The sequence below is a fragment of the Asterias amurensis genome, chromosome 14 (genome assembly GCF_032118995.1).
Source record: "Asterias amurensis chromosome 14, ASM3211899v1".
NCBI lineage: Eukaryota > Metazoa > Echinodermata > Asteroidea > Forcipulatida > Asteriidae > Asterias > Asterias amurensis.
In genome coordinates, this window is record NC_092661.1 from 16792128 (window position 1) to 16808654 (window position 16527).

General features: G+C 38.5%; 1 protein-coding gene across 1 annotated transcript in view; it reads right to left on the reverse strand.

Moving 5' to 3' along the window:
* Nucleotides 1–16527, reverse strand: part of LOC139946777 (mannosyl-oligosaccharide 1,2-alpha-mannosidase IA-like) — a 36737-nt gene that overhangs the window by 15641 nt on the left and 4569 nt on the right. Inside the window, exons 2-4 of the mRNA XM_071944469.1 lie at nt 13234–13449; nt 8075–8155; nt 1166–1260 (exon numbers count right to left, since the gene is read on the reverse strand). Of these exons, the coding sequence (XP_071800570.1) occupies nt 1166–1260; nt 8075–8155; nt 13234–13449 (392 nt within the window). The remainder of the gene's footprint in view (nt 1–1165; nt 1261–8074; nt 8156–13233; nt 13450–16527) is intronic.

Here is a 16527-nt window from a genome sequence, read left to right on the forward strand (position 1 = left end):
GAGCGTTCTGGAGAAAACCCATTTTTACCATGTTTTAACGTGAGGTAAGAGACTCGTTATATTTTTTATGTTTCCTGGATGGACTGCAGCTGTTAGAAAACTGTAATATCTATATATTTGAGATCATCCTTTATTGGCTGTTTAATAAAGCATGGGTAACAAAGAGGCACTGGTAATACTATAGGAAAACCTGCTTCCATAGTATTATTGTGAAAGATAAGATAAAGACAACCCCCCCCCCCCAAAAAAAAAAAAAAAAAAAAAAAAAAAAAACAAGTAGTCAATGTTGAAAACATTTGATTTTGTTTCCAAATTTTGGACGGGTGTCTTGAATCCTGGACTCATACTGGACCACAGAGGCCAGTTAAAGTAATGCTGGGCAAGGCAACTGAACATGTCTGACCACAGTCTAGTGTATTTCAATTGACTCATGTTACTACTCACGGTGTTACATTGTAATGACATCACACTTAGCAATTATGATTGATTTGCAGTTAACATGGTTAAGATTTATCTTAGCTCTTTGTGAAGTCGGCCCCCTCGGCTGATAGTTTGTTTACGTTATAATTTTGATTCTGGTTTTGGAAAAACGTTTCAAGACCAGGCATGCCAGGGCAAAAAAAAAGACCAAACAGAGTGCCTCTTTAAAGGGTCTATGTACTTTTTCCTAACACAAAACACAATGTCCACATATTTACATTTAATGTAACTTACACGGTTTGAAGATTATGATAGAAGAAAGCTTCCCTCGAAATTTTACTTACTGAGGTGCTATAGTTTTTGAGAAATGAGTAAAACAAATAATTTTCGTCTCAGTTTTAGCATGTAAAAACGTATTGACCAGTTATGCTATGGTTATGAATGTCATAACGGGTAAAAAGGGACTTTACACATGTACATGCTAAAATAATTTTCATCTTCCTGAGATGAAAATTATTTTGTGACTTGTTTTACTCATTTATCAAAAACTACAAGAACCTCAATTAATAGTAATATTTCAAGGGAAGCTTTCCACTATCATTATCTTCGAACCCTGTAAGTTAAATGTAAATCTGTGGAAATTTTTAAAAAGTACCCGAATCCTTTAAAGTACGAAAAAACACAACTCTGTTTTCTGTCTAAGAAACCCACACTTTAGTATTGAATGCACACAAGGAATACGTACGTCTTGAGATTGATAAGTCCATAAGGTATACCGCTGGGGGAGTTGAACGCAGGAAGAAGCTTATCCGCTATTTCTTTTGCCTTCGTCTTGAAGATCTGAAAAGAGAATAATAAGACATTAGTTTTTCAAACAAGAAAAACATATTGATTTATGTGAGGTCTTAAAGGCACTGGACACTATTGGTAATTGTCAAATACCAGTTTTTCTCACTTGGTGTATCCCAACATACATGCATAAAATAAAAAAAGCTGTGAAAATCTGGACTCAATTGGTCATAGAAGTTGCAAGAGAATAACGAAAGAAAACAACTTTGTGTACTTTCAGATGCCTATTTTTTTTTTTTTTAAGACTTCAGGCCTTTTAGTACTTGAATAAGAAATTACCTCTTTCTCAAAAACCTCTGTCAGTCATGTCAGTGGGAGCTGTTTCTCACAATGTTTTTTACTGTCAACAGCTCTCCATCGCTTGTTACCGATTAAGTTTTTATTGCCATTCATTTTAAGAGTGATTGCAAAACTTACACCTTCCCTTTAAACTACATCTTCCTCAAAACCTATGTTACTTCAGAGTTTTAAACTATCAACACTCCAGTGGTCTTTACTGAAAAAAACGCAAGTTTTCTGAGAAACTACCAAGGGTGTACAAATGTACACATACCCTCCCTTAAAAAATGTGAGCGGAATGCCACCATCATACTGCATCCACTTAGACACTTTAGAGAACACAAATTTGTCAAATTCAATGCTGGAGGAAATCTACCCTTGTTTTCTCATTCTCAAAGCAGACAAGAGACGGTATCGAGAAGGCACTTCCGCGCCAGCCACAAAAGCCACATGAGAATATATGGCACATGGAAGATGTAGCCTGTCGGAAATGTTATCTCCGAATCACTGTCGCTATGTAAGAAACCGCCCGCTGAAGATTGTGGGATAGTGATGTCAAGATTGCAACAAGATGCTCCGATCAAAGAGAGAGAGAGAGAGAGAGCGCATCACTTTCATCGACCATCAGATTTAGACCAGCAGGAATAAATTAGTGGACACTGTCGCAGGCCTCCAAAATAACCCACGGCACCGTCAGCAATAAGCCATTTGCGTGATGGGTTTGAATAATGTCTGGTACAATGACGAGCTTGATCGCAAGGTATCACTTAAATTTGAATTCCTCAGACTATCGAGACAGTTGCTATGTAAGGGGCAAGCTTTTGCATACATGTACATGTACATGTAGTTTAAAGGCAGTGGACACTATTGGTTATTACTCAAACTAATTATTAGCATAGAACCTCACTTGGTAACAAGTAATGGGGAGAGGATGGTAGTATAAAACATTGTGAGAAACGGCTCCCTCTGAAGTGACATAGTTTTAGAGAAAGAAGTAATTTTCCACGAATTTGATTTAGAGACCTCAGATTTAGAATTTGATGTCTTGAAATCAAGCATCTGAGAGCACACAACTTAGTGTAACAAGGGTGTTTTTTCTTTTATAGTTATCTCGCAACTCCGACGACCAATCGAGCCGAAATTTTTCACAGGTTTGTTATTTTATGCATTTGTTGAGATACACCAAGTGAGAAGACTGGTGTTTGACGATTATCAATAGTGTCCAGTGTCTTTAAGAGACGGTGAACACCAATACAACACAATTTTGAATGGATGTGTATGGCACAGTAGTACTAGGGTTTGCTCATCTGGCATGTCTGGAGGTTGCTATATGTACATGTACATGTACATTATATACAAAAGCTTGCCCCGAACAATTTGACAATTGCCTCGTATAGTCTGAGGAATTCAAACGCAAGCTTTACATTGTGACTAAGCAAGTCATTGTACCAATCTAACAAATCTAACTCGCAAAAGGCTGTATTGCCGCAATGCCCAGTTCTTTTGCTGTGGTGCCCTTTTGCAAGCTTCCAATAGATGCAAATTTACATTTTTCAAATAGAAGTGCCCTTTCAAGCACAAAAATCAAGGCCTGCTGCCACCTGTCTGTTTTTTTCAGGTAGGATAATTTGGCCCTTGGAAAAAAGAAGAAACATTTTATCGAGTATAAGGGCTCACCTATAGTATCTTAACATGGTGTAGGTTTATACACATTTCAGGCTATTAAAAAAAAACAATTTTGCTGATTTTTCAGACGGAAAAAAAAATCAGAAAATGACTATGAAATGAAAAAGGCCTACACAATGTATGTATACACTTAAAATTGCATTTATAACCCGATTTTTTCTGAATTTTCATAGGGTGAGCCCTGCTTTGGTTTTAAAAAACATCTCAAGGGCAACAAGGCAATGACCCGGGGGCAAGGAGGCAATTGCTTCCGCTGCCTGCAAAGCATCTGGCCTGCTGTCACCATGTATCTGATATGAACGTCAATAATGTTTGACGTGCATCAGTGAAAACAGGGGAATTGCCCGACACCAGAATTCAATTTTCCCCTTGGAGGAATATTCTTTGGCATTTTCTCCTCATTTGGGCACTTGTCATCCAGACTTTAACACAGTAGAGAGTGTCCATGCAAACGCAGGAATCAAAAGAGAGTAATGTGAATGTGTCATCTAGATGCGACAAACGTCATTCGTTTTTTTCTTTTCCCAGCTTTCCAATTTTGAGGAAATCCGACACTGTAAAGCATTCAAGTACATAATTCCTTTTGCACTTCCATTTTACCCATTAAAGGAACACGTTGGCTTGAATCGGGCGAGTTTGTCTTTGAAAATCGTTTTAAACCATTTGTTATAAAATGCATTGGTTAGATAGATAATTTACATGTTAAAAGTAGAATATACATGTAGTGATCCACACAAACATGCCTCGAAATTGCACGGTTTTCCTTTTACGTTGCGAACAAACACGGTTGGCCATTTTGTGGAGTCTAAATTTTGACTCTATCAAATGGCCGACCTTGTTCTGGAGACAAGAAAACCGTGCAGTTTCCAGGTATGTTTGTGCATGTACATACATATGTACATTGTATGCAAACATCGGTTACTAATATTAAGATGATTGGCAATTACTTCAACTGTGAAGCGTTTATGGTCATTACATGTACCTGGCCTTGAAGGTGTATTTCCTTGCTGATATGGCTATATGGACATTAGTCAGACCATTAACCAGGTGGTTTATAGGCACAGGAAGAATTAATAGACCATAAAATACCACAAACACAACAGTTACACTAATATGAACCTAATGAAATGTCCATACATGAAGCTGTCCTGCTGGCCAGTCACTCAAAACGTGATGGGGGTGTAGGGGGAGGCGGGTGGGGGGGGGGGGGGGAGGTGGCAGCTGGTAGTTCACAGACGACAAGAGAACTTGGATGGCCCAGCGTTGATTACAGAGATCGGCGCTCAAAGTAACCTCTTCGCGGTCGACGAGGGGTTGTTCATTATCAGTTGAGTAGTCCAGCTAATTTGGGAAACTCGAATAAGACAAAGCAAAACAATCGGCGTCCTAGCGCGTGCATTTAGGCTGCTAAATTTGCTAGTGCACACTGTATCGGTCCTCCGAGGAGTGCACACGGGAAGAAAGGTTTGTTAAAAGGAATTGTGAAAGGTTTGTGAAAGGATTGGAGAAAGTGAGATGCCCAGGAGGCAATTACAGAGTTCTTACACATAGAGCTGTGTGTCAGAGTCCCCTCATTTATGTTCTCCCAAACCCCCAGAGATATATCCAACCCTGCCCCGGGAGTGCAACAGACAAACAGTAACCGATCGGGCAGTAGATTTCCACCCAAACGAGCCTGCAGCCTTAGCCCGAGACTGCTCGTAGTGTTCCCCGGGGCCTGAGGTACGATTTGGATTCGGGATAAGGGGAACTTTCGGCCCAGCAGTTGGACTTCTCCCTGGACTCCCGTACTTGAATTAGTCTCGCGGGAAACTCGCCACAACACTATCAACAGCTCTCCTTTGCTTGTTACCAAGTAAGTTTTTATGCTACTAATTATTTTGAGTAATTACCAATAGTGTCTGCTGCCTTTAACCCTCCTAACTTCTTGTAAAGCTTTCTTAGGGAACCATCACAAGTAACAATGATATTTCTTATTTTAATCTGAACTTTGAAGCAAATTTTTGGCCACCCAGATGAGTGAGGAGCTCAGGTGCAATCTGATGCAAACAACAAGCGGATGTAAATTGGCCGGTTTTATGACAATATTTGTGGTGCCATGAAGGACAGTGTTATCAATATTGTAATAAGATTTGAGTTGCTGCAGATAGTACTACCTCATTTCAAGGATGACTGGCTGGCTGGCAGCTGGCCCTCATTTCCTTGCAATAGTTGACTATTTCTAGTATATTTGTCTACCTCGATTGAACGGTATTGAAATTGTAGTGAACCCTCGTTATCAAGAACACTGAGTGTCATTAAAGAAGTTCCTTTATTATAAAGAGTACATTCTGAAGTCGAAAATGTCATTTCTGCTTTGTTCTTTTTTACTTTCCTCTTAAAGGCAGTGGACACTATTGGTAAATACTTTATATACTTTTATACTATCAACCTCTCCCCATTACTTGTTACCAAATGAAGTTTTATGCTGATAATTATTTTGAGTAATTACCAATAGCGTCCACTGCCTTTAAAGGCAGTGAACACTGGTAATTACTCAAAATAATTATAAGCATAAAACCTTATTTGGTAACGAGTAATGGGGAGCTGTTGATAGTATAATACATTGTGAGAAACGGCTCCCTCTGAAGTAACGTAGTTTTCAAGAAAGAAGTAATTTTGCACGAATTTGATTTCGAGACCTCAGAATTACATTTTGAGGTTTCGAAATCAAGCATCTGAAAGCACACAGCTTTGTGTGACAAGGGTGTTTTTTTCTTTCACTATTATCTTGCAATTTCGAAGACCTATTGAGCTCAAATTTGCACAAGTTTGTTATTTTATGCATATTGTTGCGATTGTTGAGATACACTAAGTGAGGAGACTGGTCTATGACAATTACCAAAAGTGTCCAGTGCCTTTAAAAAAATGTTTCTAATAATTTGTCCAGCTCCAGCAATCTTAATTGTTATAACCAGAGTTGACTGTTGTACTTTAACCATGCCTTGAATTAAAGGCAGTGGACACTATTGGTAATTACTCAAAATAATTATTAGCATAAAACCTTTCTTGGTGACGAGTAACGGGAGAGGTTGATGGTATAAAACATTGTGAGAAACGGTTCCTTCTGAAGTGCCATAGTTTTGGACAAAGAAGTAATTTTCCACGAATTTGATTTCGAGACCTCAGATTTAGAACTTGAGGTCTCGAAATCAACCATCTAAACGCACACAACTTCGTGTGACAAGGGTGCTTTTTTCTATTATTATTATCTCGCAACTTCGATGACCGATTGAGCTCAAATTTTCACAGGTTTGTTATTTTATGCATATAATTGAGATACACCAACTGTGAAGGCTAGTCTTTGACAATTACCAATAGTGTCCACTGCTTTAACCCACGGAAACTGCATTGGTGCCCTGTGCTTTTGCTGCGGTGCTCTTTGAAAATTTCAAATTTTTAAAATTTATTTTCCTCAGTGAACGAGTTCTCTTGTATAGCAGAGCAAAATGCTACAAAAAAATGTTTCAAGAATCGCGAAAATTAAGAATTGCTATTCAATATCAGCATAGTGTGTGCACAATTTAAGTTCCGTCTAAATTTCTTGTTATTATGCAAAATTGCTAGCCGAAATCAATCCCAGGCTGTCATAACACGCAGTGAATGCATAAATTAACACTGTAAACACACAACAGGTGAGCACACGCAGATGCCATGGTTACTCAACTGTGAAATGTTGGCTAGAGTGGCTGGGCAAATGCCTATTGATTTTTGCAGTTAACAATGGGAGTCTGACAATCCATATTGGTATTGATTTTACAATTCCTATTTATAAGTAACTTTTTATACAATGTGAATTATCCTAATGAAGTCATCAATGTAAATATAAATATTGTAATGGCATGTGTTGAAATTTGAATTTTAATAGCACTGCACTTTTGGGAGCGTTTAATTTAAAAAAAAATATATTGAGGCCTAAATGGTTTTATTTTATGTTTTTTCATCAATTTGATTTGTTTTTGTGTGTGTGTATCCGCCGACAATTTATGCATATTCAGTTTGCAATTTTCAAATATTGGTAACACTTCAAGCAGCTTTAAGGCAGTGGACACTGGTAATTACTCAAAATAATTATTAGCATAAAACCTTACTTGGTAACGAGTAATAGGGAGCTGTTGGTGGTATAAAACATTGTGAGAAACGGCTCCCTTTAAAGGACATACATGTAGTTTTCAAGAAAGAAGTAATTTTGACCACGAATTTCGAGACCTCAGAATTCGATTTTGAGGTCACAAAATCACGTATCTGAAAGCACACAACTTCGTTTGACAGGGGTGTTTTTTCTTTCATTATTGTCTTGCAACTTTGATGATCAATTTAGCTCAACTTTTCACAGGTTTGTTATTTTATGCATATGTTGAGATACACCAAGTGAGAAGACTGGTATTTGACAATTACCAAAAGTGTCCAGTGTCTAAAAAGGCAGTGGACACTATTGGTAATTACTCAAAATAATTATTAGCAAGTAGTATATAATGATCCACACAAGTGTCACTCGAAATTGCGTAACTTTCCTAATACCTCGGCGACTAACACGGTTGACCATTTATGTCAAATTTTAGACTCCCATAAATGGCCGACCGTGTTAGTTCGCAAAGTAAAAGGAAAACCACGCAATTTCGAGGCAACTTTGTGTGGATCATTGTATTCTACTTTTAAAACATCTTTCTAACCGTATGCCTTTTATAACAAACGATTACAAACGCTTTTCAAAGACCAACTCGACCGATCCAAGGCAACGTGTTCCTATGTAACGAAAGAGTTCAAAATAAATAGTTCAAGAAGTGTGTTAATACTTTACCTCATCACTGGTCAGAGCAAACGCAGACAGCAATCCACCCACAAACCTGATGTTAACCTCGAATACAGACAAGTCACTTGCCTGGAAAAAAAAAACAATGAAAGGGAAGCAATTAGAAACGCTCGGAATGACACAAGTTTAGAACACATTGGATGAAAGATGTCTCCTGACCCTTAAAACACCCCAAAAAATATTTGATTTGGTTTGAAATGGTTGATTAAAAACAAAGACCACCGCAGACATTAAGGCTGAACTGCAGTCCAGTTACAAAGAGATACACAATATACAAATTGCAAAGACTTAAAAATACAAGAAAACAATCAAATTAAAAACACAATGCTAAAAAACAAGACTCAGTCATTTGGATTAAGTCTTTGGCATGGACAACAAACTCGTAAAATATAATAAAATATAATACTTTGGGGTTGAAAAAAGATAAATTTACTAGAGCAGGATTCAAACAAACAACCTCTGGATTTATGTGCCGGCGCTCTACCATCTGAGCTACTTTATCTAGCCCTTTGTTTGCGATCTCCACAGATAAAATATAATACTTTGGGGTTGAACAAAGACAACATTACTGTAGAGCATTTGAACAATCAACTGGATTAATGTGCTGGCACTCTACTAACTGAGCTACTGTATCTAGCCCTTTGTTTGCGATCTCCCCAAATAAAATATAATACTTTGGGTTGAACAAAGACAAAATTACTGTAGAGCATTTGAACAATCACCTGGATTAATATGCTGACGCTCTACTAACTGAGCTACATGTATCTAGCCCTTTGTTGGTGATCTCCCAGATAAAATAAATACTTCGGGGATGAACAAAGACAACATGCCTAGACCAGGATTCGAACAAACAACCTCTGGATTTATGTGCAGGCGCTCTACCATCTGAGCTACTTTATCTAGCCCGTTGGCGATCTCCCTGTTTTGTCAATTTATCTTTGTTCAGGGTTCCGTTCCAGTCAGAAACCATCTGACTGTTTAAACTGTCGAAATAGCCAGGGATCACACCCAAATTGAGGAAACAACTTGGGAGGAGTGGAAGAGGGATCACCATTTTTAGGGGATGAGACAAACTAGAAAAACTGACTCAAATTTGTTTTAAACATTTGGGGGTTGAATGAAGGTAAACTGACTAGAGCAGTATTTGAACCAACAAAATCCAATTAACATGCCGGTGCTCGACCAACTGAGATTTGAGGTTGAAAAAGGAAAAAAATTACCAGAGCGGGAATGAAATAAGTAACCTCTGAACTGAGCTTTTGTAAACATAATAACAAACTTAGATAGTACAATGTATGTTCAGTGTATTTTTAAAATGGCTGTATATAACATTAACAATGCATTGTGAAGGAAACTTTTTAGGCGCGACTTGAGTTTACATTTGAATTGATGAACACAGTTACTTGTTATTTGTAAAAATAAAAAATAAATGTTTAAGGGTACAATGTAGCAAGTTCCAGCGTCTGTGTCCAGCTACATGAAAAAAAAGACACATAAAAAAAGACAGCTCCATGTCATTTTGTACAGGATGTGTTTGTCATGAACAAATCTGCATTTTGTTATTTTTCCTTGAATTTCAGAAAGAGAAACTAACTGATATAATTATGAACATTTCCATGAAAATCAAACAAACACGTCAAGTCAGTTTCCGTAACATGATCCATCAGGCCGGTAAAATACCCAGGGCCTGAAAGAACTAGATTAATGGCCAGAGTCCAGAAGACCTTTATCACACTGTCTCCATCTTGGTCTTGTTCCTTGTATTAAACAGCACTAATGAATGCTAATAATCATTTTGCAAATGGGAACCAGACTATTTTGTTCTTCCAGCCTCGGTTTGGTTACCTTGATATCAATTGGGGACAGTCAAGATGGATGATACCCAAGCCTACATACATGTACCTATGACTGTAAAGGGGGTAACCCTGTTTCAGCCCCAGGAGTGGGTGGCAACGGTCCCTGGCAAAATAAAGTGTAGCCCACACCTTGAAGTGGCCTTCAGGCCTTGTGTGTCTGGAGACTTGAATATAAAAAATAACAATATAAATATTTTTTTAATTCCACTAGGCCATCAACACTACTGTACAGGAAAGTCCTGACAGTCTAGTGTTCCTGCAGTCCAATATTCTACATGTATTTGGAATATTTTGTTAATGTATGTTAAACAGATTTTCAATGAACCTGTCAGCACTTTAGGCCTACAGTAGAGATTTCCTTGAAATTAAAGCCCTGATTTGCGTTTCGCACTCTCCTTGCGAAATTAAAGTTTGGCCTTGGCCCTTCAGTAAATGCAAATGCCAGTAGGTGTAGGAACGAGGGAGAATATTGAAAAAAAGAGGTTTACAGATTTTTTACTTGAACAACGTTTTAAAGGAGAACTGTCGTCATAACAATAGTAGGCCTGGGCTATACATGTACATGTACACGTACATGGAATCATGATCTCTAATCCAGCCTTTACTGCATGGCGCACGCATGCCCTGAGTCAGATCTATGGAGCATGCGCACAAGTGCAATAAATACATACGCCTTCAAGTACTTCAATGTAGGCAAGAGCTCATAATTTCACGTTCTCCTTTAAAATAAATACAGGTTTGAAAACGTAACACACAATACACATTTAAAATGCATCGCATACATTTGTATTTCCTTGAAGGTTTAAAGCCATTATACACAGATTTACAAATAATTTACAGGGTTTACAGAAGGTAATGGTGAAAGACTTCTCTTGAAATATTATTCCATGAAATGCTTTACTTTTTGAGAAAACAGTAAAACAATATCAATTCTCGTTAGCGAGAATTACAGATTTATTTTAAACACATGTCATGACACGGCGAAACGCGCGGACACAAGAATGGGTTTTCCCGTTATTTTCTCCTCACTCCAATGACCATTTGAACCTAATTTTTCACAGGTTTGTTATTTTATATTGTAAGTTGTGATACACGAAGTGTGGGACTTGGACAATACTGTTTACCGAAAGTGTATAATTGGTATAAATGAGCACCCAATTTTCACTGTAAAGCGTACTTAAGAGCTCTGACTGCATTAATGTACAGCCTTGAAGATCAAAAGGAAACAGTTTGCATTTTAACAGATGTAACCATGAACTTTTTTTTTAATAAACACCTGGCCACAGGCAGAGAGTTGTCTGTGGGTTTAGGTTGATAAATGAAACCAGGTCATAATAGTGTCAATTTGGTGAGTCAGTGTGTTGTGGCCAAGAAGTATACACCTAATCATGTACACGTAACTGTACATACATAGATATTGGTATCTTCGCGTGTCAAACCCGGTTTATACTAGATGTACTATACGTACTGCTGCGAATGCGAACGCAATACAAATTTTCACATCACAAATTTGCAACAAATACTTTGCATCAGTTGACTGGTGCTCAACTCCCACGATACATTCCCGACGATAAGTACCAAAATTTGCTTCGCGTTCCCTGGAAGTATGAACTGGGCATTACGCATAGGGCCTACACCATTACCATCATTTAGCGGTCGCCGTCGAGGTGTTCATCCCTGTTTGAAAGGTCCTTAATTTCAGACTCCAATTCTCTATCGATCCTGTCGATGTACTGTACTTGAGAGTGTCTTCGCCCTCGACATTGTATAGGGCAATGTCAGACCCGATATTTCCATGTCCAATCACCTCCATAGATTCTACATTACATGCTCTTGTACCTGCACTGCCGTCGATTTCACAAAACTCTTCCTAACTTAGGATTAATCTAATGACTTACATAGGACGAGTCCCAACCCCCAACCCTGCACTGTAGCATGCAGACCTTAAGATTAATCCTAAGTTAGGACGAGTTACTCGTCCTAACTCGAGATAAGACGAGTCCTAACTCTTTGTGAAATCGACGGCAGGTACAACACATTGGTCCAGTAGTTTAAAGCTTGACTTGCCTGTCAATTAGGTACATCATAAAAACTGACCCTTTGCCCTTGACCTTACAACAAGAGAGTTTTTTAGGCCTGTTCTTGTGTGTACATGTACTTGAGGGCTCAAAGTTGGTGAGAAATTCCATCAAACCACAGGGCTTGTGTCTTAAATATTTTACTCGACAAGAAATATGTTAAGATCCTTCTATAAAAATGAGCGAAAAGTTGGAACAGAAATTTGTTCTCATTTTGTCATTTGTGTACATTCTGCACTTGTGAAAAATATCCCTCATGAGCTCCTACGTACATGTACATCAACAGTAAGTGGTTGAGCAAACTTTGTTTTACAAACTTTTAGAATACGTAATAAGCAAAGAGTTTTGTCTTGGTTTCGAAGGATTCACAAGAGGATGCATGCTGGATGGAGATTGTTCCATAAGGCCTGGGCCAAATTTAATAGAGCTGATAAGCATTTATACCAATTTGCTCAGCATTAATATTTGATAAAAACAGGATTACCAACCAAATTTCCAGGTGATTTTCAGGTCAAAGCAAAACAACAGCTGAATACCAGTAACAAGCAATATGCAACAAATGAAAATTTGGTTGGTAACCCTATCAAGGAAGAAATTTCGTGCTTAGCAATTTTTTTGTGCTTAGCAGCTCTATGAAACTGGGCCCAGGTGAACAGACTAGGAATGCTTGTTGGCCATACCGTGAGGTGTGGGTGCACAGGTGCAGGGGAAAAGCCCATGGGCAGAAGAACAAAATCGTAGATTGCGAGAGCTGTTGGCTTTACCAGGGTTCTGAAGCTAAAATCATCATGGTCCAGTGATTAGACTGTGACAGGACTTGCAATCACAAAGTTGTGGTTTCCATTCCCCCAAGCTAACTGCTGATTTCACAATGACTAGAATTTAAGTACTGTATTGTCGTCTAGTTACTAAATCACAATTTGTGCAATTCATAATCATAGAAATTAAAACAATGTTTGTACATGTATGAGAGAGATTGGCTGTTGCCAGCTTGGTGTTTATACCCCCTTGTGGGAGTTTGCCGAGTTTCCTTGAAGGGAAGATCATCAAAACAAACTTGTATAAACAAACAAACTGGCCTGGGGTTGTACATTTTGTAAAATTTCAAGCACAGTTATAGACATGTTTACTTGTTTCCACAGCTACTGCGAGATCATGTACAGTACAAAGCCCGCATTCATAATTATTCTAATTGGCGTATAGATCTACTCACAGCGTTAAAGTGGAAGTCGTGTGCCACGTAGGTTCTGGCCTTCATGAATTGATCTTTGAGGCCCATGATGTACAGCGTGTCCATTCCATCGATGATGGTAGCACCGACGGAAGAGCGGCCGAAGATACTGGCTGAGTGACCGACGTGGGAGATGGGCTTGAGCTCATTGGCACCCCAGGCGTATTTCTCGTAACCGTTCCATGCATGGAGCATCATCTAATAGGGACGGGGGGAAAGATAATATAGAAAAAATTAATCAAAGTTAATGTAGAGCTTGTCTTGAGGACACACACTTGGAAAGCACAGAGTATTGACCCAAATCTGCTGCGGGTCATCATTGATTGAAAATCTTGGCTGCACCATTTTGGATTTTAATGGGGGTGACTGCTCCATGTTTTGACATCCCTATACATGTATCCGACAACCCCATGTTCCGATAAATCGAGGCTCCTGATTTGCAAGCAAGGGTTAGGGTTACGGTTAAGGAAAGGAAAACACACTAAGGGTGTTGAATATCTGAACAATGAGGGGTGTCGGAACGGATGTCATCAAAACATACATTACATGTATGTGTCAGAACATGTGTTTAGCCATTATTAATCTACGTTGCACAGCCACAGTCCAAGGTACAATTTTTCGTGCCCATTTTATGAACAACAGTCTGAAAACCACTATGAAGTATTAATCTCAATGTTATTTATGAATAACAATTAACAATTACTGTGACAGTGACAATAAAAAGTGCCCGATTTTGTCAAACTCAAGATCTGCAAAGAGTTATTCAATAGTTGCAGGCATCTACACATTATGCCTCAATGTTGAAAGGGCAAGGGCACCCAAGTATTTTCTCATTGGTAAAGGGCACCCTATGAGGACATTTCTACTGGAGCATTTCAAGGGCACCAAGGCAATGACCCTGAGGTGGCCTTGAGGCAACCACATTCGTTGCCTCTGTGAAGTATCAGGTCTGCAGTTGGAGTCTTTCGTGCACATTACATTTGATAATACACTGATAACAATTTGACCAGCTACATTACCAATGCAGTGTTTACACATTTACATTGTACCAATCCAACTACCAAAGTAGCCAGTAGAAGAGAGCAGCCAGACAATGACATTTTATTTAATGCAACGAGTCAATGAAGAGCTAATTAGACAAACCCTTTAGTAAACAGTGGTGTGCAGACCAAATGCCAATAAAAAATTCCGTACCAACTAGCCTGAGTGGCTAAGTTTGTTGAGCTCCCACTGCTACATGTACACTGTCTATATGCCCCATGCCTAACGCAAAACGCTACACTGACGCAAAACGCTACACTGACGTGCACGTTTTCACGCACAAAGAACACCTACATGTACATTGTATAGTCCAATCATTTGCTTTCTTTGACCCAAGTGAGGGCGCTTTTTGACCCAAGTGAGGGCGCTTTTTGACCCCAGTGAGGGCCTTTTTTGACCCCAGTGAGGGCCTTTTTTTGACCCCAGTGAGTGCGTTTTTGACCATGTGACATACTAATGGTTCATATTGCTTTGACAGATTTTAAGTGCCGCAGTGAGTGTGAAAGGGAACCATGACACACAGTGAAAAAGCTAATGGACTATTGAATGATCAGGTCCCCCTGGCTAGTCAATGATAATGGTACCTAAATCATTGTTCTTTAAAATGCTTGATGCCAATAATTTCATCTTTCATAACTTTATGTTATAGTGGATGAAGTTAAAATAACTCCAAATTGTAAGTTTTATAAAAGGAATGTCTAACCACTTCAAAATTAAAGTCACCTGGAAGTGGTATTTTTTCAAAATAAAGCTTTTGTCACTAATATATGTGTTTTGATGAGTGGAATGTGAATAAACAGTTAGCTAAGGTTTTAAAAAATCAGTTCTTATTTTATTTACAAATTTTAGAGTAGACCCCGACCCGAGAGGGCGCTGTTCGTGACGTCAATCGAGGCAGACTTTGTTTGTCTGTAATGCGTAGAGTAAACACAACTGCAAAGTACATGTACGGACCAAATCGTGAGTTTGTACGTTTCAAAAATAAAATAAAATGTTTTTTTTCTGGCAATGCCGACCAGGTGTATTGCTGCTGAATGGAGAAAAACACTTTTTGAAATGTACCAACTCACGACTTGTACGTACATGTACTTTGCACGTGTGTTTACTATACGCATTGCAGGCAAAGTCTGCCTCGATTGACGTCACAAAAGGGGTAGGCGGAGTCAGCCCCCAAACAACTTTATATATTTTTTAAACATATAAATCGTGACAAACAATTACTAAAAAAATTGTTTTATTGTTCGTAAGCATATATACTCTTATGTTTGAAAGAAAAAAAAATTCTATTTCCAGGTGACTTTAACGTCCCAAACAGAACCAATCTCAACTTAAAGGCAGTGGACACTATTGGTAATTACTCAAAATAACTATTGGCATAAAACCTTACTTGGTAACAAGCAATGGGGAGCTGTTGATAGTATAAAGCATCGTGAGAAACAGCTCCCTCTGAAGTAATGCAGTTTTCAAGAAAGAAGTAATTTCCTCGAATTTGATTATGAGACCTCAGAATTAGATTTTGAGGTCTCGAAATCAAGCATCTGAAAGCACACAACTCCGTGTGACAAGGGTGTTTTTTCTTTCATTTATATCTCGCAACTCCACGACCAATTGAGCTCTAATTTTCACAGGTTTGTTGGGTTATTGTGTATGTTGAGCGAGTATACACCAAGTGAAAAGAATGCTTTTTGGCAGATTACCAATAGGCCTAGTGTCCAGAGCTTTAAATACAAATACAAAATTCAAGTGCAGACACGCGTAGACTTCCAGTCTAGCGATTGGGGCAAGCTGCATCTATTAGTTTCCTTCACACGTCCAAGCAATTAACAATTTGTACAGGTGTGGGATCCCAAGGCAGCCAGATAAATTATTTTGTACAAGATGTTGAACGGAGTGTAAGACTTGCATTGTATTACACGTGTTGTGATCTAGCCACAGCCACAGATAGCCGCAGTTACATGAATATTACATCAAAAAGTGTATATTGTACACACTGACATGTACACTGTGGATTAATATTACTGTATGTACTTGATTTGCTGTCAAAACCAAAATGCATCCATAAATGCAGGAATGAGACACTGTCAATGGATTGGATTAGAAATAATGTTTACAATTTTAGTATTTGCCTTTGAGCACTTCACTCATAATCCAATTCATCCAGTTTGCATGGCTCACTTCCTGATACCTTGTTAGCACATTGCTTTACAAGAGTGAGTGTTACAAAAACTTAATTAG